General features: G+C 42.5%; 1 protein-coding gene across 4 annotated transcripts in view; it reads right to left on the bottom strand.

Annotated features, from left to right (window-relative positions):
- Positions 1–27756, bottom strand: part of ARHGAP15 (Rho GTPase activating protein 15) — a 497535-nt gene that overhangs the window by 147775 nt on the left and 322004 nt on the right. For all 4 annotated transcript variants that reach the window (XM_075933317.2, XM_075933318.2, XM_025191035.3 and 1 more), the window contains one exon: positions 1968–2045. In XM_075933317.2, the coding sequence (XP_075789432.1) occupies positions 1968–2045 (78 nt within the window). The remainder of the gene's footprint in view (positions 1–1967; positions 2046–27756) is intronic.

Raw genomic sequence — 27756 nt, 5'->3', positions numbered from 1 at the left:
AGACAGAAGAAGTATCTTGTCTATCATGTCTCTCAATACTTCAAAATACAAAAATAAAAACTCTTTCGTATTACTACTGTAAATAAAAGAAATCCAATAGAAGCTTTAAAAGCCTTGAACACTAAGCTAAGTCTAACAGGCTAAGAAGTGTTGAGAACTGTGAGCAATTTCCTATTATGACAACATATTTTTATTATTGTGAAAGCTGCTGGGTCTAATCCTGCAAAGTGCAGAGTGCCTACAGCCTTTACTAGGTGAAATCCTGGCCTTCTCAGAGCACCTGAGACATTTTACTTAAATCCTCTATTTTCCATTTTGTTGCTAACAAGAAAAACAGCCTAAGCCGAGTGCCCCGCTAATCGGTCGCCTGGGTTGCCTGCCCATAACCCTGGCTCTGATGCTCAGCACTTAAGCAGAGAGGATTCTGCACAGTGTGGAGAAACGTGTACTATACTCAGCAGTGTGAGAAAAATACTATTCCAGCAATACACTGAGCACTGGGGAGCAGGGGAAAAGTAGGCATGATGTGTCCAAAATAGGATTTAACCTGGTTATAGCTGCTTAAGTGCACTCCAGTGGCCTCAAAATGCATGTCTACAGGTCATTTTTATGATTTTCAGTAACTTCTACTGCAAACCTGGGGATATAGCTTAGCTCAATAACACAGAAATGTGTCTGAATATTCTTTGACAACAGTATTTCAGCCACATGCTTATTGGCCCCATGTACATATAGGGCACTGTGTTCTTCATGAACTGTTATCCTACAGCATTCATTCCCTTCAGTGTATTTTGCCCTAGTGGATTGTAAGCAGCAAAGCGAGTACTTAGCAGCCTGAGCTGTTAATTCATAGCCCTCTCTGCAGGACAAAACCATATTTTGCAAGGTCAAGAAGTAGGATTCTGAGTCTGGCTATAGTTTAGTTCCCCAAACTACCGTTCCAAGAAGCCATCTCTTCAACACAGCTCTACAAAGTGTGAACACCATCTGACACCCAGAAAAACATGTTGCTGTTCTAACAGTAGTCTTCAGGCAATTTTGTTGAACAAAACCAATGAAAAGAAGGAATCTTTAGAATTGGTTAATTTTACTAATACATCTCTTTTGGAATCCTTAATGTGCTTTAAGGAATGAGATTTTACATCATACTTGAGATGCTTTATTTTAGATCACTTTATTTTATTTCCCGTATATTGCCTAGAGACTTGCTGTCAGTGATGTTTATTAATGGTGATGCTTAACACTTGCCAAGAACAGGGAAGTGTACAACATTTTGACTGACGTTGGGATGTGTTTGCTCACTAGCTGCCTACACTTGCTTCCATACCTGTAACATGTTATCTATTGATGGATGCTGGATTGGTTTGGGTAATATTTGTGAAAAACCAATACAATATTATTAGAACACTGGCTGTATTTCTGGTTCTCATTTGCTCAGTTTCTTAACTGTTCATCATCCTCTCAGTGATTTCAATGGAACTAGAATTTCTTCTCATTTCTTATATTTCTGTTTTTCTTCTTTTTCAGCACTTGCATTTTATGTATTCATCTGTTTTTAGTTTAGTTCATGATTTTTTATAATTCTTGTGCTACTTCTTTCAGCTTTTGTTTTACATTCTGTGTTCAGTTTATTTTCACTCTTCCTATTTTATCCCTTTGCTTACTGTTTCTCTGATTTCTATGTTTGCCTCATTCTTGTCATTTTGTTTAATTTTTTCCTGTCATTTTCTCTTTCATTTTCCTTCTCATCTTCTTAAATTACTTTTCCTGTGCTCGATTTTTCTTTTCTGTCTCTTAAATCTACCTCCTTCTTTGGTTGTTTGTTGTAGCTCTCTACCTTTCCTTTCCTCTCGTTCCCTAAAATGCAACTTATCATTCGATGCCACTGTTGTATGGAAGATTCTGAAATATTGTCATCTGTACCATTGTACTAAACAAAATATTACCATGGTGAAGGAATCACTTACCCTGATTGACAACAAATCGTAACTTCTGTATTGTTGCCAGATTGCCGCTAACTCTGTATATTCCATCGACATTCAGACCTAAAAAAGTAAAACATATTTCATATTGCTTCATGTAAGTATTTTATTTAAGAGGACTGCCAAGAAAACATAAATGTCCTAACAGCTATGGGGAAGAATAGGACAGTGAACTACTAGGTAATAAACCACCTGACAAAAAACAGAATTATGATGACTCCTGACTGATTAAAACAACACAGACAAACATAATTGTAGCTGAACTCAATTTAATCCAAAATACTTTATTATAATGTTGTAGTAATTCTCTCACATGTATACTGTGAAGGTTGAGAGATATTTAAATTAGCTTGGAAAACAGTAGTATAAGTATTAACTTCTGTGTTCACATACGAATTCCTTCTACAAGATGTAAAATCAAATTTGCTTAACTATTATATACAATGGTATATTGTATTAGCTGGTCTAGCAGGGTTTCTCAGGCTATGTCTAGACTGGAAGCTTCTTTCAGAAGAAACTTTTCTGGAAAAGATCTTCCAGAAAAACTTTTTTCAAAAGAGAGCATCCGCACAGCAAAAGCTCAATGAAAAAGCAACATGCTTTTTCAAAAGATAGCGTTCACATTGATTGGATGCCATCTCACATTTAAGTTGTGATTAGTATGCACAGAGAGGCCACCAGGGCACCTGTGTTAGTTCCTGGAGGCCTCTTCTTTCAAAAGAACTCCTTCTCCTGCGTCCACATATGCCTTTTTCAGAAAAAGGCTCTTCCTAGTAGAAAGAGGTTTACCAATGTCAGAAAACCCCCTCCGTTCTTTCAACTTTCTGTCGAAAGAACACAATAGCAGTGTGGATATAAGGATAGTTTTTCCAGAAAAATGTTGCAGTGTAGACCTACTCTCAGGTAGAGAGACACTGGCTTTTTGAGCTGAAGACTGTGAATTGTATTTCTGGTATTGCATGTATTCAGTGAGATGATTGCCACATAGGTATGATATATAAGAATAGGCATGTATATTAGAGAGATGTGTGTGTTATTTACAAAACATTGTACTATGACACTGTTTTGTGCCAACTAACTATGATATGTAAGAATTGGTATGGATATCGGAGATGCATGTGTTGTTTACTAAACATTTTTTTGTACCAAGTTGATTGAGTTTGATGATTTTATGCCCTGGAGGTTTTATCGCAAATAATAAAGAGTATTTTCAAGGATAGCCCGGGAGCCCCATTTATCCTTTAAAGACACTCAAACTTACATCTCAATGCATGTTGTGGAAGCATGTTGAAGCATACAAGAACCCATCTCTTCATTCCTGTGAGAACTGCCAGTCTCATAGGAACTGAGGAAGAAATCTGCATGTTCCAAAATTTAACACACTAAATGATATTGACTTGACATGTAAAAGCTGCAGATTGGCAGGATGCAGAAGGGGATTTACGGGAGAGCCATTGCTCCAGAATGGAGTTGTAGAAGCTATGAATCACTTGGAACCCAAGTCTTAACCACTTTTTTTTAATAAAAAGGCTAACTTTTTCTGTTTCAATGATACTATCTCCTAATCTAAATTCTCCTCTTAATGTTACCTAATGAAAGTAGCAACAATTAAAAAAACAGCTTATAATACAATATAGAGCATTTCTGTAGCTCATATGCTACACCACCGAACCAACCAAAATCCATTTGAAATTTAAAAATAACAGGTCAACAAGACACAGAGGAGGTATTACTGGAAACACTTGCTGCTACCAAATGGGAGAATGGACAACCTGTTTACAACAGACAACATGAGGGTATTTTAGGACTGGGTCCTTGAAATTGAGATTCTGGGGTGAAATGCCTCCACTAATGTCACTAGCAAAACTACCATTTACTTCAAAGGGGACAGAATTTCACCCTTGAGATTGCAAATGGATAACAGGTCATTGGCCCTCAGTCTCATTCAAAAGGACTTGTCTATGCATGTTAAGAAGTGGGTAAAGGAGAATGGTGCAAAGGAAGAAATGCCTTGCTGAAGCCTTCTTTGTTCTGAGGCAAAATGCAGGACAATGTAGCACTTTAAAGACTAACAAGATGGTTTATTAGATGATGAGCTTTCATGGGCCAGACCCACTTCCTCAGATCAAGTAGTGGAAGAAAATAGTCACAACCATATATACCAAAGGATACAATTAAAAAAAATGAACACATATGAAAAGGACAAATCATTTTAGAACATTTCAGAACAGGAGGGGGATGCGGGGGGGGGGGGGGGGGGGGATTTGTCCTTTTCATATGTGTTCATTTTTTTAAATTGTATCCTTTGGTATATATGGTTGTGACTACTTTCTTCCACTATTTGATCTGAGGAAGTGGGTCTGGCCCACGAAAGCTCATCATCTAATAAATCATCTTGTTAGTCTTTAAAGTGCTACATTGTCCTGCATTTTGCTTCAGCTACCCCAGACTAACACGGCTACATTTCTATCACTATTCTTTGTTCTGAGGGAAATTGTGTAGTCTTAGTAAGAATGTTTAACTGATTTTTCTCAAACTTTCAAAAGATTTGACTATAGTATCATTAGAAAGGCAGAAAAAAATATCAGGGTTGGCAGCAGTAATCATCCTATCATTTAATATTTCACCAAATAAACATTATCTCAGCAACAAACTGTGTATAAATATTAAATGTTATTAACCATATATTTTTATATTATTAGTAATAATCATACAAGCATACTAACAACTCCAAAGGAAAACGATACTACCTTCAACAGCCTTTGTATTTTTCAATCCTTGCCCACATGCACATTTACACACAATGCAGATACTCATCTCTGTCTCCAAAGTTTGTTCCACAAATTCATTGTGTTTTTAGCTGATTGAGAACTGAAGTATAACAGATATATTGTGACAGAAATTTCCTAAGCAAAACAAGATCCTTCTGAAGCTGTTCTAGTTTTATCAGTCTCATGCAATTTGATTTGTATTATTTCTAAAAGGTGCTTTGGGATGCATTATATCCAGGTTACCCTACTGATTTGATAAGTGAAGGTTACTCTTATGCTTGCTTCCTGTTCAGTGAGGATATAACTTTTGATAACTGAGTTGTGTTGCTTACAGGTTGGTTTCTTTATTTTAAATATTGATGCAGACATATCTTGCTTCAGTTTATCTTGAACAATTTATTTGAAAAAGAAATAATATTTCCAGTATACATGTTGGTTGCATATGCCTTTTATCAGTACATTTCATTGCATGACCTGGATCAGTGGGTGCTCGGCAATTTAATGCAGAAAATGATGGTTCATGTCAGGAAGATTCGTTTTCATTATAGAGGGCTAAAGAGAAAGTTTATCTAAGATAGTTCATAAATGTTTTATATATAACACTTGGAAAATATCTATACACAGGATATACAACATATGAGCAAATGGAAGATACTAAAATGTTTAAATAATGCCACTCTGTATTAAAACTCAATAATTCACTCTTTTCTAGGAAGTGGGAGAGTAAGACAGGCACAGTACTCCCCATTTAGGAATGTAGAACTCTTGTAGTCATAGAGTAAGATCTGCACCACACTAAACTGTATAGTGTGTGGATCTAAACCAGAATGTAAAGGGAAAAACCCCAGAGAAACATGAACTTCCATTTGAATCTAGCATGAATGAGTTCTCAAGCCTTCATGATACAGAATAAGAGCATGTCATAGCCACACATAGAACACTGTATGTAATAATAATCTCTCACATTAGTAGTACCAGGCTGGAATAGCTTAGCCCTTTTGATGTCATGCTATTTAAACTAGTTGAATCAAGTGAAAATGGCAACATGTAATAAACTGGAGGACATTAAACCTTTTAAAATGATCTGGAGCATATAACATTATCATTGTTATTTACTTGGGTCCTGAAAAGAAGTGTAATTAGCGTTTCATTTGGATGCTATGCAATATGGCAGACAGAGAAAAACCTGAGAATTTTATACCAATTATAGTGCTCATGTGCCATCAAGTTTCTGCTCCAAGAACTTTGAAAGTTAAGCTAAACCAAACCATCATAAATTGCTGGATTTGGACATCCTTTTCATTACCACATTATCCGAATTGGATTGGAAACTGCTTATTTTGGAAATCCAATTAGGCCAAGTAAAAAAAATTTTTTTAAAGAAGGTTCTCATGTTTTGATACTGTGAACAATTTTCAAAGAAAATCATTTTAAGGGCACCTTTATCAAGAATAAAAACATCACTGTTCTGTTGTCAGTGTTTCTTCATGGCAGTCTATAAATATTTAGGGAACAAGATGAAACAAAAGTATTTTCAAAGTATCCTGTCTGCTGCTGGCATTAAAGTGTAGTGGCAAAGAACAATTCAAAAAAAATGCATTGTATTAAAGTCAGACTATTTGTTCATCATGTGCTGATCTTCTTGTGTTTCAAAATGCTGTTTATCATTGAGAAAAATAACTGGGTTTTTCCCTAGAGGGTAACAAATATTTTTTAAGAAGCTTAGAGTAGGATGGGCACACAATTAGGTATTATCAGAACAAACGGTGGTCAGAACTCAGTGGAAAGAATGCTGTCCCAAGTTATTCCCATCATAAATCTTATAAGCTTTCCAGAAAAAAAACAGGATAAGAACCAACTCCAGAATTAACTCATTTATCTACCGGAATATGGACCGAGTATAACAATGCTCTTGTTAAAAGCAATCATATATTATAGATTTGGATACTTTGGTATTAGTAATGGGCAAATCTAAAAGGGAACAGAATGCAGGTTTGGGTCAGACACATAAACATCATCCAACAATATGTGAACTAATCTATGTAAGTGAGTTGAAGATCTCAAAAGAACATTTCTGGAGCTCTTTATTTATAGATGAGCTGGGATTATAGCAAAAATCACCTTTTTTGCATTATGGTTGCACTTACAGGTGCAGGCTCACCTGGAATCTGGAAGCATAGAGAAGCATTATGAATAAATACTGCAGGGAATATAAATATAATACATTTTTTTCAGACCTTCCAAATTATTCAGTTTGGGCTTGGTATTAGAAATAAGGAAATGTCTGAAATAGTTGTTGTTTTCTGAACTAGGAGTTGTCATTAATACATTATCCATCCACGAATTAAAATCCTGCTCCATCTCATTCCAATGAAATCCCTTATTGGGCTTGAGTTTAAGATAATAGCACAAAATATGGGGGCCAACTCATTATCTTAAGATTCATTAGATCATCTCTGTTATCTTTAAATTAATATTTTGTGAGTTTTTAATAGATACTTTTCTATACTTTTTATTTTCTAGATCATAAGATCTACTATTTTGGAGTGTTTGAAAATTTCCTATATATGAGCACTCAAAACTTTTAACATACCTACTTCCTGAAATAGATCTGGTATTAAGACCGGTTTGTAGCTATGTGAAAAGAGGCATCATATTGGATATAACAAAATAAAATATAAACTCGACGAAAGGCATCCCTTGGGCAGTACTTTCATTTAAAATCAGCTACATTCATGGTAAAAATATTGCATTTCAAAGGAGCCTGTTATGCTTCCTGATAAACAGAAAGACCATATTTTTTAAAACTAAAGAATTATTATGCAATCAAGCATTTATCATAATTGTGAGGTCCTGTCCAGGACACCCAGAATTGTGAGCCACTGTGTTACCCTCCCTGCCTCATGAAGTGAAAGTTGTGATGTTGCTATGCTGTGTGTCTTGCTGAAGTACCAGCAAACACTTCAAGATTTTACCAATCCATCTTGTACTGTTCCCAGAGACACCTCCCTGAAGAGTTCAGCCCCTCTCACACTCACAGATATTAAATGTTGCTGATTGCAAAGAGGCAGTGTGACAGGGCGCCTGCCCTGCACTGGGCCTTTAAGCCCAAGACTCAGGCCCCGAGCCTGAGGGAAGCTGGAAGACCAGCTGAGATGGTTAGGCTAATGAGCCCAGCTGCCAGCTATAAAAGGAGAGGCCCAGTTGCTGGAGAGGAGGGCAGGTCTGACTGCAGAGGCAGCAAGAGCTCCGGGGAGGGATACAGCTGCAGGAGAGGGACTGGAGAGGGAAGCTCTCCCTCAGCAGGTGCCGGGGACTCCAGGAGAGGCCTGGAGGAAAGCAGAGGCGAGTTGGTGTCACCTGGAGACTACCTGCCGAGGGGACGCCGGCCTGGAGATTGCAGCCAGCTGGGCAAGGCCAGGTAGGAAGTGGCCCAGGGCAGGAGCGGGAGGCGCCCCTCCTAGCCCGAGAGACTTGGTGGGTTTTGGCTAGCTAGCCCCACCGAGGGAGTGACCCTATACCTGGTTGCTCACAGGGCCCTGGGCCGGGACCCGGGGGAGTAGGGTGGGCCCGGGTCCCCCTACCGGGGGGGTGCCCAGCTACGACGAGAATCTGTTTGTAGACTCGGCCTGTTTAAAGGGCCAGTATAAACTGCTGTGATGCCTATGATGAGCAACCCATACAGACTGTATTCTGCCCTGCGATGGGCTATATGAAGACAGTCGGGGCACTGAGGCGCACGGGGGTGCGGACCCCCTGACAGATGGTGGAGAATGTGGGCATCACCCCAACCCAAAGGTAAAAGAGGGGTCTTCATGAACCAATAGTGGTCCGTCGGCCACGGGACTAGAACGGGAGTTGAAAAAAAAAAAAAAAAAATTTTTTTTTTCCTTATGAGAATGAATAAGTATTGGAGGGCCTGGGAGGCCCTACAGGCTTGGCCATGGAAAAGGGGGAGCCGGCCACGGAAAAGGGGTGACCCTGGACCCCATAATAAACCAGGCCCCAAGAGTTGGGGGCAAAGGCCGAGCCTGAAAACGTGTGGGGCCTGTGGGCGCAAGGGACACGTGAGGAAGGAGTGCCCCTATGGGGTGGGAGCCAGGAGGCCCCACCCAACTAATAGGAACAAAGGGAGAGCAGCCCCGGTGAAGGTAACTGGGGAGGCACGGATATGCTGGGCCTGTGGGGAGCCCGGCCACCTACGGAGGGCATGTCCGAGTAGGACCGGGGAAGCCCCAGCCTGCTCAAGGGGAAGGATGAAGAGCCAAAGCCCCGGGAGGAGGCCGGGGGACCACCAGCCCTTGACGTTAAGGGGAACCGAAGGGCGAACAGAAGGTGGTTTGGACCCGGGTGGAATCAAGGAGCAAGGGAGCTCAGGCGGGAAGCCCTCACAGAGGTCGTACGGGCCGGTACCCATAGGACCCCGGCAGGCCGGGGACGCCCCTACCGAGGGTGTGTATGGCCAGGTGATGGCTGCAGACCTCCGAGCGAGACCACAGGATAGGACAAAGATTACCCTACAGGTAAAGCTGGAGGGGAAGACAGTGACCGCCCTGGTGGACTCTGGGTGCAGCCAGACCATGGTACGGACAGAGCTGGTCCCAGAGTGGGAGGCAGCAGGGGGAAACATCTCCATGCAATGCATACATGGAGATGTCCGGACTTACCCCACGGGGTGGGTTCGCCTGTCAGATGGGGTGGACGAAGCGATCTGCCGGGTAGCATTAGCCCCGAAACTGGTATATCCGGTACTACTGGGCCGGGACTGGCCGGGGTTCAGACGCATCCTGCATGAATGGGATGCGCAGGAGCAACCGCCACCAGCTGGGGTGGCGAACTCGACAAGGGGCATGTCCCAAGGGCCAAGGGAGGAGCCCGAACCGGAGAAAACCCTCGCTTCAGAGGAGGTAGGAGGGGAAGAGGACTTCCAAAGAGACCAGCGAGAAGACCCCTCCTTAACCCATGCCTGGGAACAAGCGACGGGAGAGAACGGAGACCCCGACGGGACAGCGCCCCGACCAACCCCGCGATTCGAGGTAAGAGCCGACCGATTATATCGGGTCGCGCGGACGGCTGAAGGGCAGACGGAGGTTACCCAGCTGTTGGTCCCGGCAAGATTCCGAAGGCGGGTATTAGACCTTGCGCATGCTAATCCCTGGGCAGGCCATTTGGGGCGTGAAAAAACCCTACAGCGCATAACACAAAGGTTCTTTTGGCCGGGGATTTATAAGGAAGTCCGAGACTTTTGTGAGTCCTGCCCAGACTGCCAGAAGACGGGACAGGGAGGGGTACCAAAAGCCCCTTTAGTTCCCCTCCCCGTGGTAGAGGTACCATTCGACCGGGTGGCTTTAGACCTAGTAGGACCTCTGGAGAGGTCCCGAAGAGGACATCAATATATAATGGTTATAATTGACTATGCCACCCGATACCCGGAGGCGGTCCCCCTTAAGAATACGACAGCGTCAACGCTGGCACAGGAATTGGTGCAAGTATTCTCCCGGGTGGGAATCCCGAGGGAAATATTAACAGACCAAGGGACCAATGTGACCTCTAAGCTGATGGCAGAACTTTGCCGCCTATTAAACATTAAGGCATTGCGTACCTCAGTTTACCATCCTCAGACAGATGGACTTGTCGAACGCTTTAACAGGACACTAAAGGGGATGTTGCGGCGGTTTGTGGAGCTAGACCCAAAGGACTGGGACCGGTTATTACCGGCCTTATTATTCGCAGTCCGGGAGGTGCCCCAGGCCTCAACGGGATTTTCCCCATTTGAATTGCTGTATGGCCGACAACCCCGGGGGATATTGGACTTGGTGCGGGAGGCCTGGGAGGAACAGGATTCAAGGGTGAAGGGTACGGTACCGTATATTTTGGACTTACAAAAACGACTCCGAACCGTAGGTGAACTGGCTAAAGAGAATCTTCTCCAAGCCCAAAATAGGCAGGCCCAATATTATAATCGAGGGGCCAAATCCAGAACATTTCAACCAGGCGACAGGGTACTCCTGCTGTTACCAACACCAGACTCGAAATTACTGGCCAAATGGCAAGGACCCTTCGAGGTCATACAGCAGGTAGGGCCAGTTGATTACGAGATCAGATTATCAGGAAAACGGAAAGACAAGCAGATCTATCATGTCAATTTACTAAAGAAGTGGAATGCACGGGAGGGTATGCTTGTCACCTTACAGCAACCAGAGCCGGAGCTTGGACCCTGGGGAGGCGACTTGGAGGCAGAGGGGGCAACGCATATCGGGGCAGAGTTGACGGAGGCACAACGCCGAGAGATGAACGCCCTTCTGCGGGAATACAAACAGGTCTTAACTACACAACCGGGCAAGACTGCCTTGACGAGCCACCATATCGCGACAACCCCAGGTAAAAAGATCCGGGACCACATACGGCCCCTCCCCAGGAAAATGTGGGAGCCCGTTCGGGAAGAGCTGCAACGGATGTTGCAAATGGGGGTGGTCAGGGAGTCGCGAAGCGAGTGGCGCAGTCCCATCGTATTGGTGCCTAAGTCTGACGGCACGATGCGCTTCTGCATAGACTTCCGGAAAGTCAACGCAATTTCACGATTTGACGCTTATCCTATGCCCAGAGTAAATGAACTGTTGGAACGGTTGGGTAAAGCACATTACATCTCTACGCTCGACCTCACTAAGGGGTATTGGCAGATTCCTTTGACGCCAGCCTCGGAGGATAAGACCGCATTTGCCACACCATTTGGCCTGTTCCAGTTCACCACAATGCCATTTGGATTGAACGGGGCAGCAGCGACGTTCCAGAGGTTAATGGACAAGGTATTATACAAACATCAGGAATATGCTGCTGCATATATTGATGACATTGTCATTTATAGTGAAACCTGGCGGGAACATCTGCAACATCTAAAGGCGGTCCTTGGGGCCCTGGTCGACGCCAAACTCACGGCTAACCCCGGTAAGTGTCACTTTGGACAAAGGGAAGTATCCTATTTAGGTTATGTGGTGGGGCAGGGAAGGATAAAACCGCAGGTGGACAAGGTGGAGGCCCTACGAAGCTACAAAGCCCCCACCACAAAAAGGCAAGTTCGCCAATTCCTGGGATTAGCCAGTTACTATCGGCGGTTCATCCCGGAGTTTGCCACGATTGCGGCGCCCTTGACAGACTTGACCCAAAATGCACGACCCCAAAGGGTCCAGTGGACTGCGCAATGTGAGAAAGCGTTCCAAACGTTAAAGCGCCGATTGATGCAGACACCGGTTCTCCATCAACCGGACTTTACTAAACCATTTATAGTACAGACAGACGCATCCGACCGAGGACTAGGAGCCGTCCTCTCGCAGGAGCAGGAGGGGGAGGAACACCCCATCCTGTATTTGAGCAGGAAATTACTACCCCAGGAGCTACAATATGCCACGATCGAGAAAGAGGCCCTGGCAGCTAAGTGGGCAATAGAGGCACTCCGCTATTATCTGCTAGGGGGGACCTTCACCTTGATAACAGACCACGCACCATTACGATGGATCCAGACGATGAAGGAAACCAATCCGCGGGTCATGAGATGGTACTTGGCCTTGCAGCCTTATAAATTTGAGGTCTGTCATAGGCCGGGGAAAACCCATAACAATGCAGATTTTTTTTCTAGGTCCCTAGCCAATAGCGAGGCGGCGGAAGGGGATGGAGTCCTGGGAGAAGGGGCGAGAGAGGGGGCAGTGGAGTCCCAGACCAGCATTGGCGGGGTGACCCTCTGGGGAGCACGCCTGCCGACCCGCCGACATTGCGGCGCATGCTCAGAGGCCGCGAGGGCGAGCCCGAGGGCAGTTAAGGCCTCCAGGGGATACCAGGCCCCGAGGGAAGGGATAAGAGAGGCCCGGCTGGGACTGGCGGAAGAAGGGAAGCACGAGCCGAAGGGGAAGGTGTGTGACAGGGCGCCTGCCCTGCACTGGGCCTTTAAGCCCAAGACTCAGGCCCCGAGCCTGAGGGAAGCTGGAAGACCAGCTGAGATGGTTAGGCTAATGAGCCCAGCTGCCAGCTATAAAAGGAGAGGCCCAGTTGCTGGAGAGGAGGGCAGGTCTGACTGCAGAGGCAGCAAGAGCTCCGGGGAGGGATACAGCTGCAGGAGAGGGACTGGAGAGGGAAGCTCTCCCTCAGCAGGTGCCGGGGACTCCAGGAGAGGCCTGGAGGAAAGCAGAGGCGAGTTGGTGTCACCTGGAGACTACCTGCCGAGGGGACGCCGGCCTGGAGATTGCAGCCAGCTGGGCAAGGCCAGGTAGGAAGTGGCCCAGGGCAGGAGCGGGAGGCGCCCCTCCTAGCCCGAGAGACTTGGTGGGTTTTGGCTAGCTAGCCCCACCGAGGGAGTGACCCTATACCTGGTTGCTCACAGGGCCCTGGGCCGGGACCCGGTGGAGTAGGGTGGGCCCGGGTCCCCCTACCGGGGGGGTGCCCAGCTACGACGAGAATCTGTTTGTAGACTCGGCCTGTTTAAAGGGCCAGTATAAACTGCTGTGATGCCTATGATGAGCAACCCATACAGACTGTATTCTGCCCTGCGATGGGCTATATGAAGACAGTCGGGGCACTGAGGCGCACGGGGGTGCGGACCCCCTGACAGGCAGAAAGCACATCTGTAAGGTTAGCTTTAATACACAGCACAGAGATGATTCTGTGGAGCTGACAGAGGAGGTATCTGAGCCTTAGCTATCATCTTTGAAAAATCATAGAAGACAGGAGAGATTCCAGAAGATTGGAAAAGGGCAAATATAGGGCCCCTCTATAAAAAGGGAAATAAATACAATCCAGGAAACTACAGACCAGCCAGTTTAACTTCTGTGCTAGGAAAGACAATGCCCTTCCTCTTCTAACTGCAAATCTAATCAGATCTGAAGCACAGGGAATGTAGGGTGAGTAGTAGAACACAACTAGGGGCCACATATTTCAAAGAACTTCCATTTGTTCTTTGAGTGCTGATTCCCTGAGGGCATGTCTACACTTGCACCCTCTTTCGAGAGAGGGATGCAAATGAAGACATTTGAAATTGCATACGAAGCCGGGATTTAAATATCACATGCTTCATTTGCATATTTACATTATGGCACTAATTTGAAATAGCGCTATTTCAAAATAACAGACATTGTTAAGATGCAGTTATTTCGAGAGAAAACCCTTCTCTCGAAATAACTGGTAAATCTCATTGTATGAGGAATAAGGGTTATTTTGAGAGAGGGGTTTTCTCTCGAAATAACCGCGTCTTAAGAGCGTCAGTTATTTTGAAACAGCGCTATTTTGAAATAGCACCATAATGCGAATATGAAAACAAATCGTGGGGCATTTAAATCCTGGCTTCATTTGCAATTTCAAATGTCTTCATTTGCATCCCTCTCTCAAAAGAGGGTGCAAGTGAAGACATACCCTAAGTGAATTCCACATGTGTGTGACTGACAAGGAGTATTCTGACTGGAGAGATCTTGAGAATGCTTACAGTAAAGATGCTTGAAAAACTGTAGTTCCCACAGCATATAATATTGGCATATAATATTTCTAGGAAGCTGCTTTGCATACATCCAGTAGTAGCACCTTCTGTAGAGATGCTGCATAACCTGGTTGTGCTCTCATGAAGTGTGCCCTTACCCCATCTAGGGAAGGAACATAGCATGTAATGATGCAAACAAAAATCTATTTTGAGTTTCTTTTAGAAGATATTGCTTGTCCTCATGATCTTTCTGCTATAAAAACGTTCCTGGTGATTTTCTGATTGCTTTGGTTCTTTGCAAATAGAATACCAAGGCACGTATTTCATCCAGGGAATAAAGTCATTTCTCTTCTGTAGAAACATGTAATTGTGAGAAGAAACTAGGTAAGTGGATAGGTTGGTTGGTATGGAATTCAGAAATTACCCTAAGAGGAATTTAGGATGAAAATGAAGGGAAACCCTCTTCTTCTGAAAAATGGCATATGGTGGATGAGCTCTGAGTACTCCTATTTTGCTCACCTTTCTGGCCAAAGTAATAGTAACTAATATGCAAAATTAATGGAAAGCTATGCCATTTGGCCAACAAAGTTTCATATTGACATGATGGGATTAAGATCCAATTGAGGTGTAGGATTGACCACTAGTAGAAAGTCCTTGACCAGGCCCTTCTGGAATCTAACTGTTGTTGGGTGAATAAAAATGGAATACCTGTCCACCAGAGGAAGAATGGTATTGATTGCTGTGAGATGACTTTCCAGAAGCTAAGGAAAGCACCCAAGTTCTTTGGTGACAGAAGATAACCTAAAATGACTGAGACATCTGCAAAGCCTAAGGAAGACTGATTGTGCTGTACCCAGGTAGAAACCCTGTCCTCTTCCCCCCCCCTTCACCCCTCCCACACACACTCCATTTAACTAGGTAGAAGTTCCTAGTTGAATCTTTTCTAATCTGAATAAGAATGGCTTGGACAACTTCCAAATATGGACATTCTAGATCTGATGGCTATCTAAACACTATGCTATGATATGAAGTGGGTTTGGATTGGGGTGTCTGATATTGCTTCCTGAGTTAGAATATGCAGGAAGGGACAGATCCTTAAAGGAGGAAGGGTTCCCAGATGTTCCAGGAAACAAACTGTCTGGGTCAGTTGCATGCTCTAAGAATAACTTTGGTCTTTTTATGATGGATGAGTGGAAAGGCATATTTGAATTGGTTGGATTATGATAAAAGGAGAGCCTTACCCTGGGATTGTGGCCTATCACTAGTCTGGAACAGTACAGAGGAAGTTTCTGGTTCATTTCTGGGTCATTTGAAGTGATTCCACTGGTGTAATTCCGACTGAGACGAGTTGTATATTTCCCATTCAGAGAAGTGCTTGCTTTAGTTGTCTACTAGAGAATTCAGTTGTTGAACATCGAACTTGCTACATTTTCCTGAGCTTCCCTATTTCTTAGCAGACCCCTGATTCTCTGTATCGCTCCAAGCTGACCAGTGACTTTTTATGCTAGGGAACTTCGTTAGAGACTGGAGTGGTCATAGTGCTTTATAGCCCCTTTGTGCCAGCATAGGACTATCTTTTAGGTCCAAGTCTAAGCTGACACAGATCACGAATGCTCCAGAAAGATTTCACATTTTAAAATAAAACCCAAACCAAATAACCCAACAACAGCAGGCCACTTAGGCATTCCAAAGCTAGATACTGGTGTGAGGGTTTGGTGAAACACTTTAGGAAATGAGACAAGCCTTTGTCATTCTTCTTGAAAGTCAAGTAAGTGTGGAATGTGATTTTGTATTTTATCAGTGTTGTGTGACATGATCAAAGAGTTATAGCAGCATTCCAATATGAAGCGAGAATCAGATTTTCCTTGCAGTGATAAATAAAAGATGCAACAAAAGGAATGAGATGGAAATCTGATTGAGAACTGCAGACACCAGCGAAACTGGTCAAAAACTTTGACTTATCTGTGACAAAAAACTCAGGGGTCTGGATTTGTATTTTTACAGTTTCTAGCTTGCACCTCTTGCACACACTAGCACATACGCTTTTGAAACATTCCTTTTGAAACATTCCATCTCATTCCTTTTAATAACTTTACACTTCTGAAAGCTTTCACTTTCTGGTTCTAGATAATTCCCATTTCTCTTTCTCTCTTTATAGACGTCTTGTCCACTACCAACAATACCAGCCAAATCTCTTGTTTCATGTTTAAAAATTATGTCTGCCCCACACTGTCCCTTTAAGGGTTAAAACCCAGCCTGGGAGAGGGCTGGGGCAGTGGAACAAGCAGCTGTTGCAGATATTAGACAATTAGGGCCCAGCTGAGGGCAGTATAAATAAAGGCTGGGCAGGGGAGGAAAGTCTCACTCACTGTTGCTCCAGATGTGGAACAGGAGGGGCCTAGCTGCCAGCTCTAGAAGTTTCCTGACACTGAGCAGTACTGGGGAAAGGCAGGCAGAGCTGGGGAAGCTCTGACCAGCAAGCTCCCAGGCTGCAGGCCCAAAGACAAAGCCTTAGGCTACTAGAGCTGCAGAGAGGTAGCCAGGACAGCAGAAGGCAGCAGGTTCACACCCCTTGCCTATGATGAGTGGCCATTTCAGACTGCAGTTTGCCCTTGAGGGCAGGGGCTAGATGAAGACTGGTAATAGGGTTGCTGAGGCAAGTAGGGTGTAGAGGGTTGGGGGTTCCCTGAGGAGGAGGACCCCAGAGTGTTGGGGCACTATGACAAGGCAGTACCTAAATGGGAGGGTGTCATTGTCTCGGAAGGATGTGAGTCCTAACACAAAGTGGTGGAGAATAAAAGGCTAAAATCAGATGTGACACCAGTCAGAAGGGGGGGGGGGGGAGGGCTCCAGGGCTGAAGAGCTAATTCCCTGAGTGACCAGCAAGAGGTGCCATGGCAGAGAATCACATCCTGTTGCAAAGCCCAATAATTGAACATGTTTTAATGGGAATGATTGCAAGATTTTAATTAAATAACGAAGAGTGTGTATAAAATCTATACCATTTTAAATTTTGTCAATATTATTTTCCTTTGAACTGATGTACTTTTGTGTATCAGTCCATAAATGTATTATGTAATTTGCTTTGTTCTGTTTCATAGCACTTGGTGGCAGATTGTTTACTTAGACATATTTGTATAATGAAAGAAGGTCAACAACAGTATAAAAACATGAGTGCAATTTAACAAGTACTCGGCTCATCAGCATACAGCATTGTTCAATACCTCAATCAAGTTTGCGTAATCGTTCTCTTAGTTGTAGAGCATTATTTCTGATGTCCAAGAAGTTTGTAGTTTAATAGAACAGGAACAGCAAGACTTATTCAGAAAGTTCACTGTGACAAACAAGAAAACTAAATTTTGAAGATATTTGCTTAGAATACGTCAAAGTTACAGCACACATTCAGTATGTTGACTGTAAAAAAAAAAGGAGTTGCCACTAATACATATTCTTGCCATTTTTTAATCCTCATTTTTTGTAGCTAAACAAAATGATCTCATTGTTTTCCACTGCATTTTCTCTTAAACATTGGCTGGGATGACTGAGATTGAGGAATGTGGGAAAATGGATTCCCAAGCCACGTCCATCCCCTTTAATTCTGAGCTGTAATTTTTGGCTTGGCTTGAATCACAGTCATCACATTTCAGTCTGAATCTCTCTGTAAAGTGATCTTTCTTAAACATTTCTTTCACTCATCATGGGATCAGAAACAAAGCCATTCTAGTCTTTCAGTGAAACACTTACAAACGTCCTTTTACAAGGGGAATCACAGGAGCTGAATTTCCTTTAAAAATGTTTGAAAGAAAGGAGGTTTTCATTGCCTGATTGTCCTCTTTGTGAATCTTGTCATCTGTATGCCATGAGCTATAGCTATTTTAATCTGTTTTTGTTTGCAATCCATTTGGTGTCTGCCCAAGAAAATGCAGGTGATTCTAATTAACTTACTGCTGAAGATGTGAAAAAAAATCTCAGTTGTGTTACAGAAAATTATACACTTAAAACCTTCCCTCTATTATTTATAATGTCTTATTAATGAAAATGATTACATGAATATATTTACCACCTGATTCATCTTTGTTCATTTTTTAAATCAACAAGGTTTATGACAAAGGAAAAAAAAGCCCTACTGAATACAGACCTCGTGTACACATGCTGGCACTTTGCTTTGACAGGAATACCATTTGAAAAAATAACATTACTTTACTTTATGGAACATGTTTTAATATCTGAAATAACTATGATCCAGTTTCCCCCCTTAAAACCTTTTAAAAATGCTCTGAAGACCAAATTCACCTTTAAAATGTAAATGCTTACTTGGAAGATTTTTTCAATCTCTGAATACTTCATAGAGAACTTTCATTCTACTTTTTTTGTTGGATCTAGTTGTGAACTGTGTTAAAGTCTTTGAATTTTAGGCGAGCCAGGCCCAGTGTGGCTAGTGTTTATTCCATATTGATAAACATGGCAAAAGTAATTAGTTTTTAATGTGCCTCATTCTAGCTGTCTAATTCAAATGTCCTTCCAGGAGTACAGTGGAGCTCACAGCATTGGAGCATGAGATCCATCTTTTTCACAAAACAGATATGTCTCTATTTAGAATGATAATTGCACAAGAGAAATCCACCAGCAAAACCTCTCCCTCCCCACCAACAAAATTAAATCAACTCAACTAACTAGTAGTTCAAAGTTGCCTAATGCATCCCACCCATATACACGTGCCTTCCCAAGAGCCCTAGCAAACAGGTGGTCTGTGTAGCATGTCCTGAAGGTCATCACATCCAGGATATTCCACATAAAGAGAGGACATGTGTTCAAAACTTGAGGAAGCCCCGCCAACCAATGGCCTGCTATCATTTCCCTCTCTTTCACACAGAGGGACTCCAGTCCCTCTGAGTTGAACTTCAACAACTCTGATAATAGTTGCTCTGGCAATACAGGTATGAAAACTGATTTTTCTCTTAGGCATGTCTCAGGCCAGTTAGTGTTTCATAGCTAAAAAATTAAAATTTATGTGAAAATCAGTAGTCAATCAATCCAGATCCCAGAGCACGGGCACCATGTATTTCCTGGTAGATACAATGATTAATCAGCAAGTTACTGCTTTCTGCTAGCTACTGTTCCTGCTTGGGTGGCACACATTGCCAGAGCCTAATGTTGGTGTGATAATGGCATGGATAATAATAACAAAGTCCAGAAGAAAAGAGTATCAGGAAATAGAAGGTTGCCACCACTGGCCAGGTGCAGATGGAAACAGGCAAGTTGGCTATTTCTAAAAGATGATCACAAAAGAATAACTGGGAATCTAATGTATGGGGGCGGAGCAGGAAGAAAGTAGCAAGAGTATATGTATAACCAAGAAATATGTACATTTCCATTTCTTATACCCCACCCGTGCCTGGTAACTTCTCGAAATATGTAGAGTCAAGGAATAAAGCATACATGACTGATATTTATTGCAGTACGGTTTATATAAAATCCCTATGCAGATCTGTTCTGTCACACATTATGTCCTCAAAGAGATAAGTAACGTGAAAAATACAGGCTCAAGATTATATCTGTCATGGATGAAAATACTACATTTATGACTCAATGTAATCCATTCATTGGTTTATAGACCTCCAAGCCCTCCAGGGAATGTCACAACTCCACATGATACCCTTGAGTGGTATATTTTGCTTTTGGATCTCTGATTTAGCTGAAAGAAGTTTAAAAACACATGTAGCTTGACAACTCCCTACTGGCTACAAAAATGAGGAGTCAAGAGCACAAACTATTCCAGCAAAAGCCAGCTGTAACTTATGCTCACTAGACTGGCTCAGGATCAGCCTGTTTCAGACAGTAGCATGTAAAGAATTTATGCACTTTGCTAAATCCACCCACTTTTGTTAAAGTATGCCCCATTTGGAGATCCATCATCACAAAACACCAGGCTTGCCTTTTCTGAGCAACAGCAGAATGCCAATGAGCATTGTACTTGGGGGGTCTAAACTCTTCACTCAATGCTATACACTGCCTGGAGTCAGTCTCACTAATTTCAGTAGGAGCTGCGGTTGCAACCGGAAGAGCAGATACAGCACTTTAGACAACCCAACTCTTATTACTGACAGTGGAAATAATGTAGTACACAATGGGGACAAATCCTGACTCTGTCTTTAAAAACAGGACTCAATTCCTTACAGCCATGTAGGCTGCCTCCTCACCAGACTGACCAATGTTGCTGCTGATGTAGCTCTGACTTGGGGACAGTGGAATCACTCCACAGGGGCATGCCATGAAACTGTTAGGGTAAGTGTTGCAGCAGGGGAGGAGGGAAGGGGTCAAGAACTTATTTCTCCTGTATTTACCCCATTCCCAATTCTTGTCCCACAGATATTACTGCAGAAAGATAGTGATGATTGGGACCATGTGGATTTGTCCACAGAGAATGATGCTCCTTTGAGGAATTTCCAGATGCCCCTCAGTTATCTGGAAGGAAAGCACCTTTGACTTGTGGGCTGTGTACTGCACACCATCTGTACATCTCTGGTGCCATTCCCAAGTACTGAAGACTGACAGCATGTCTATACTGCAGATTTTTTCTGGAAAAATGACTGTTTTTCCCAAAATACTCCAGTTACATCCATACTACAATTGTGTTCTTTCAACAGAAAGTCGAAAGAACGCAGGAGCTTTTTTGGAAAAAGGCATGTGTGGATGCGGAAGAGGGTTTTTTTTGTTTGTTTCTTTGTTTTTTGTTTTAAAGAAGAGGCCTCCAGAAAAAAGCACAGGTGCCCTAGTGGCCACTCCATCCATAGTAATCACAACTTAAATGTGAGATAGCATCCAATCAATGTGGACGCTGTCTTTCGAAAAAGCAGATCACTTTTTCAATGTGCTTTTACTGTGTGGATCCTCTCTTTCAAGAGAAGTTTTTCTGGAAGATCTCGTCTGGAAAAGTTTCTTCCGAAAGAAGCCTGAAGTCTAGACATAGCCTGAGAGAGAGAATATAATTCTGCTACATGCTGTATTTAGAAGGTATAGAAGCTTAAATGCCAATCTGATGGCATTCAAATAGCCTGTCACATCCATGGAGATGGGTTTGGCCTTTACAGTCAGAAAACAGACCAACAGAGTTAATTCCAAATGTTGCTGTTTAAACAAACAAACAAACAAACAAACAAACAAACAAAAAAACTGTAATGGCAGAATGGGACTCTAAAAATGGAGATGTAGGTACTGTTTTTCAAAAGGTGTTTACCTTCAGTTCTCATATTTCCTATACAGTGAAATGAGGTAATAATTTTGTAGGCCTATAAATGCCTGTCTGATTTTCAAGTACATTTTGGTGGTTAGATATCTGTATAGGAGTATTTATATTCTTTAAAAAAATATATTTGCAATATGGGAGCGCTGTTTTAAAAATCAGGTCCTTGAGTCTTAGCCTTGCTGCCAGGTAAACGTGAGTACAATAGTGTGTACTTTGTAAAATCAGTTACGATGCATGGGTGTGCATGTATATACTTAGCATATCTAGTTCTCAGAATTGTATGTCCGGATATGTTATAAATGTGATGACAAACAAAGGCATACATTCATATGATGTTATATTTATGTACTATGCAGGACTGTACTTTTCTAGCATACACTGTATATATTTTTATGCAGTGTTGACAAAGACCAGACTCTTTTTAACCCTTGTAAGTATATTCAGTCTTATCTTGAGCTTGGACATCCCAACTGATTATATGCCTAATACTAGTTTTTAATCCTGCTTTAATTGACATGCTATGTTCTTTTAATGTATTTCCACATTATAAATTGCTGGACGTATAAAATGGTAAATTGATTTAGTAAAATTCATAAATAAAAATCTTATGGATTTTTTCCCAACCAATCCTGATCCCACACCTTTCCTGAAGCAAGTATAATACTTGATCACATTATGAAGTGATTTGAGGATACTAATAAGATAAGATGAAAACAATAATAGGACAGGGAAATTTCTTTTGTACCTACTAAATAGGGGTACGTCTACACTACAACGTTAATTCGAACTAAGCTAATTCGAACTAACGGATCCAGACTAAAAAACTAGTTCGAATTAGCGTTGTGCTAATTCGAACTAGCATGTCCACATTAAGTGGACCCTGAACCAGGCTTAAGGATGGCCGGAAACAGTGACGGCAGTGCATCAGAGGAGGACTTAGAGCGTGGAGATGCTGTCTCAGGCTAGCCGAGGTCTGTGCTTAAAGGGTCCCGACCCCCACCTCGGACAGACAGTTCTCAGGGGTGCCCCGCTTGCAAAACAGTCCTGGCTTGGATTGCCCGGAGTACCCACACTGGGCACATCACAGCACTCGGCCATCAGACCGGCTGCACTTGCTGCAGGCTGCCATCTGGGGAGAGAGCGCAATTGGGGGGCTGCAGGAGAGCTTCCACCCCCAGAAGCCCGCAGAGCCAGCCCAGTCCTCCCCATCGGGGGCACGTACCCCCTTCCTCCCTCACCTCCTTCCACTTACCCTTCCCTAGCCCCTCTTCTTGATGTACAAAATAAAGGACAATTGTGTTCAAAAATGGAATCTGTCTTTATTGAACAAAACTGGGGGAGACTGGGAAAAGGAGGTGGGACAGGGGAAGAGAGAGGCTGGGAGAGGGGAGGGCAACTAAAATGATCAGGGGTTGGGAACAGGTCCCATATGAAGAGAGGCTAAAGAGACTGGGACTTTTCAGCTTAGAAAAGAGGAGACGGAGGGGGGACAGGATAGAGGTCTCTAAAAGCAGGAGTTGGGTGGAGAGGGTGCATACATAAAAGTTCTTCATTAGTTCCCATAAAGAAGGACTAGAGGACACCAAAGGAAAGGAATGGGTAGCAGGCTTCAAAGTAGTAACAGAAAGTTGTTCTTCACAAAGCAAAGAGTCAACCTGTGGAACTCCTTGCTGCAGGATGCTGTGAAGGCTAGAACTGGAACAGAGTTTAAAGGGAAGTGAGATCAAGTCATGGAGGTTGGGTCCATGGAGTGGTATTAGCCAGGGGGTAGGAGTGGTGTCCCTGCCAAGGTTTGTGGAAGGCTGGAGAGGAATGGCACGAGACAAATGGCTTGGTCACTGTCTACGGTCCATCCCCTCCAGGGTTCCTAGGGTTGGCCGCTGTCGGCAGACAGGCTACTGGGCTAGATGGACCTTTGGTCTGACCCAGGACGGCCATTGTAAGCTCAGGGCTCAGGGTCAGGGGTCTCAGTGGACCACCTTGATTTTCATGCACACCTGCTCCTGGGTGGCCAGGCTGGCAGCTCTCCTGCCCAAGCCAGCCACTTTCCTGTGCCTAGTGTGGAGGTCGTGGATGAGGTCCACGATGTCCGCACTAGCCCAGGCGGGTACCCGCCTCTTGCGGTCCCGGGCAAGCTCCCGGGAGCCGCCAGGCTGGTCCCGGGAAGAGGTGGAGGGCTGGGGGGCATCAGGTGGGTGGCTCGATCCGTGCCAGGTGCAGGGTCTGCTGTCTGGGTGCTGGCAGGCTTGCACCTGGCACGGGCACCGTAGCCAGCCTGTGCCCCTTTGAGGGGTTCGGGGCCAGGAGGGGGGCAGACGAGTTTCCCTGGTGTTGGCCAGAGTGGCCACCAGGGAAACCTGGGGAGGGCTAGCCTCCCACTAGTTCGAATTAAGGGGCTACACACCCCTTAATTTGAACTAGTTAGTTTGAACTAGGCTTAATCCTCGTAAAATGAGGTTTTCCTAGTTCGAACTAATGGAGCGCTAGTGTAGCGCCTATTAAAGTCCGTTAGTTCGAACTAACTTTGTAGTGTAGACATACCCTAGTTTACTTCCTTTCCCAGGTGGAGGATTTTATAGCTGCCTTTCTTCTCACTCTCCACTGCTCTAATCAGTCCATATCACTTGCCAATTTGTTTCTGCCTTAATGTGTTTGTCACTCTATCATTTTGGCCAACACTCTTTGTGGGTGAATGTCCACTGAAGAAACATGTCAAATGACATTGAACAATGTTACAAATGCCTATACAAACTTTTAGAGGGTCTTCAACTGGGTTACAAATATCAGAAAATGCTTCTGTTTGGAAACTGGCAGTCAGCTTCACTGTTTTGACAGACGCAACTCCATGGAACATTGGAAATGTATTCCAGGCCACAGTTTGAGAAGCCCTATTACACTGTAACACATTAAAATAGCCCATAAATTAGATTAGGAATTGCTCTGGTACTATATGTCAAAACAGTACCTTTTTGAGTATTACAACAGTTTTAAACAGAATAAGCCACATATCATATTCAGATACAATTATATTTAATTTGAAACACAAATAATGTATCTGAAACACAAAGGTAAGTGTGTGGACTAATGGAATTCTTATGGTGCTATGTAGATCAATACAAATGAAACAATTGACTAAGGCAACACTGTTTGTTTGAAGTGCAGAAGCACCAGGGCTAAAGGGCTGCGTCTAGACTGGCAAGTTTTTCCACAAAAGCAGCTGCTTTTGCGCAAAAACTTGCCAGCTGTCTACACTGGCTGCTTGATTTTGTGCAAAAGCACTGACATTCTACTGTCCGAAATCAGTGCTTCTTGAGCAAATGCTTTGACGTTCCCGTTCGGGCAAAAGCCCTTTTCCAGAAATGTTTTTGCACAAGAGGGCCAGTGTAGATAGCTAAAAACTGTTTTGCGCAAAAAAGCCCCAATGGCGAAAATGGCGATCAGGGCTTTCTTGCGCAAAAAAAAAAGCACTTTTTGCGGAAAAGCATCCATGCCAATCTAGATGCTCTTTTCAGCAAATGATTTTAATGGAAAAACTTTTCTGTTAAAAGCATTTGCGGAAAATCATGCCAGTCTAGACGTAGCCAAAGTGTATGCTTCAATTTGGTCAGTATTATTAGTATCATTGGTTAGTCTGAAACAGGTATTGATTTTGAAGTAGATGCTAGCACTGTGTTTCTCCAAAGTGCTCTGGGATCTCCTTGCTTCAGTTGAATGAGAGTAGGAATCTTTTTTTTTTCTCCTCAGCACTAAGTTGAGAAGTTGAGGCCTCTGACACCGTCGACCTAGCAGGAGATTGAGATTTCTTGAGTGCTTGCTCTTTTTTTGGTGGGAGACCATCTCCTCTTCTTTGGAGTCTTCCCTGAGTCTTCTAAGTTCTTCCCCCTTTAGGTGAAAACTTAGCTGAAGTTGAAGGAACAGTGGATCTGTCTAAGGACAGATGTATAGGGGAAAGGATGGGTGCTCTCTTGATCCAACTCAGAAATGGACCAAAAGGAGCGTGCCATCAACTGCAGCTTCAATTTGGTCTTCTGATGCTCCAGAGCTCTAGTTTTTAGAGCAAGGTAAAAGTAATACTTTGAGGAGAAATGGGACTCTCCCAAGCAACAGACACACTTTAGAGTGGCCATCGTTGACTGAGATAGCTTTGAGAGAAGAAAGCATTTGAAACATAGAGAGCCAGGTGTGCCTAGCCAGGCCAAATAAACTCTCCATAAAAAAATGAAAGAGAAAAATTGCAGAGGGCAAAAACTGAATCCTCTCACAACTTTCTAATTCTATACTAACAACAACTAACAACAACCTGACTAAACACAATTATAAAACATGCTGAGGCATATACAAGGCAGACATGCTCCAGCTTTGTTTCATGCTCTGGCAGAGGAGATGGAACTGAGGGTAGTTTACCCACAAAACCTTATATACCCTCAAAGCACAGTAGAAGGTTATGTAGAGCAGATACCTGGGCTGAGTGGACACTGCTAATGAAAATTCTGCACTCAAGAGCTTGAAAGGCACATATGCCCCTGAAGTGGAGCACCTATGGAACACTACTTATGTAGTTATCGTCTTAATGCAGCTTGATACAAATCATAAGCAAAAAGTTAATTATCTAGTAAATAAATAATTGATCATTAATTCATTTAATATATTAAAATTTACAATTAAAAAGAAGCTGAAAATCTTAAGTTATATAATTGCTTTTAAAAAAATTTTTAGTCATAGTTTACTCTCTTTGGTAGTAAAAGGATATACCAAACCCAGTATAAATGCTCTGCTTCATTATAAATCAACATGTTTCAATCATTATATCAATCAAAATGAATCTTTCTTTAAAAAAACCTGAAGTACAACTGGAAAAATTGATAACAGTTGAGTATTTAAATCAAGGCTTTTCATCCAATGATTTAAATCACCTTGATTTGAAGCAATCCTCCTGCTGCATCAGTCCTTGTGATCTTTTGGATTCTGGAGATGCTGAGGAATATTTATATTTCCTTGGTTCATGTGCATATGGGACATGATCTGGACAAATGATTTACATACTTTTACCTGGAGAAAAACCTGGAATCTTGGAATTATGAATTGGTTAGGGCATCACAAAGCTTTGATCCAATAGAACACTTAAGCATTTGCTTAACTTTAAGAAAACAAGTAGCAGGACTAGTCATGTGCTTAAACTCTTTGCTGGGTTGGGTCCTAGGTTAGTTCCTAACTACGATTAGCGAAAAGAAATTAAATATAGCCAATAGAAATGAAGAATGAACACCAGGAAATATTTTCTAAAAATAAAATATATTTGACTGAGGAATAGTCTTCCAGGCATGTGGAAGAAAGCATATCACTTCAAAGATTTAAAACTGAAAAGAAGGCACCAGAAAATATGCCATGTGAAGTAGCCCTTCATTGACAAATGGATTAGATGATGAAATAGATCCACACACTCTCTAAATGATATATTTATGGTATGTTATGAAATGTCAAAGAAACATCCTATGTGAAAGTCCAAACCAATAAGGTTTTTTGCATGGACCAAGCATAATTTGATATATATTACTGCAATTTGGACACTTAAAAACTCTTCTTAGACCAAGAATCAGTGAGGAGCCTGACCAAGCTAGAGCAAGGTTAATGTCTAATTTGGGGATCTTTAAAAGAAAAACGAATTCAATAGTACATAATGATTTAACATGTAATAGCCTATTTGGGGATTTCTTAGTTACTAGATTATTAACTCTGTGCAATGAAAGTTTCATAAATCCGCTGGATGTAAACTGATAGAAATAACCATAGAGCCTGATTTTTAACTTGGCCTTAATTTGGTCTCCTCTTTGCCCCAGAAATTATTGGTGGGATCAATTATCCCATTTAAGTATGAGTCTGATTATCCTCTCATATCACATGTTTAGTCATTGATATGACATAAACTGCTCTAGCAAATAATTGTAGTAATAAAACTAGAATGATTACTTGTTCCTGCCAGTTGCAGGCTGAAAAGGGAGACACAATTTTTTAAAATCAACCTACACTAAAACTTTTTTTTAAATTTATTTTTATTGCAGTAGCACCTCTTTAAAAAAATCAGCCTAGGTATTATATATTTATTTTTTCCCAAATACAAAAAGGAATTAGTCTACATTAAGGAATACATAATTTTATTTAAAAATCACTAGCCATTTATTTAAAATTACTAGCCATTTCTGAGGAACAGGGAAAGAAAAAAGAATGTGAAATTACTAACTATATTTTTTTAGAGTTTTCTTGCTTTCTTTTTTTCTTTACATTTTGTAAACATTTCCCACT

The sequence above is a fragment of the Pelodiscus sinensis genome, chromosome 7 (assembly GCF_052426305.1).
Source record: "Pelodiscus sinensis isolate ZL-2025 chromosome 7, ASM5242630v1, whole genome shotgun sequence".
NCBI classification, from domain to species: domain Eukaryota; kingdom Metazoa; phylum Chordata; order Testudines; family Trionychidae; genus Pelodiscus; species Pelodiscus sinensis.
Note: the sequence above shows the minus strand (reverse complement) of the source record. Positions and strands in the feature narration are given on the sequence as shown.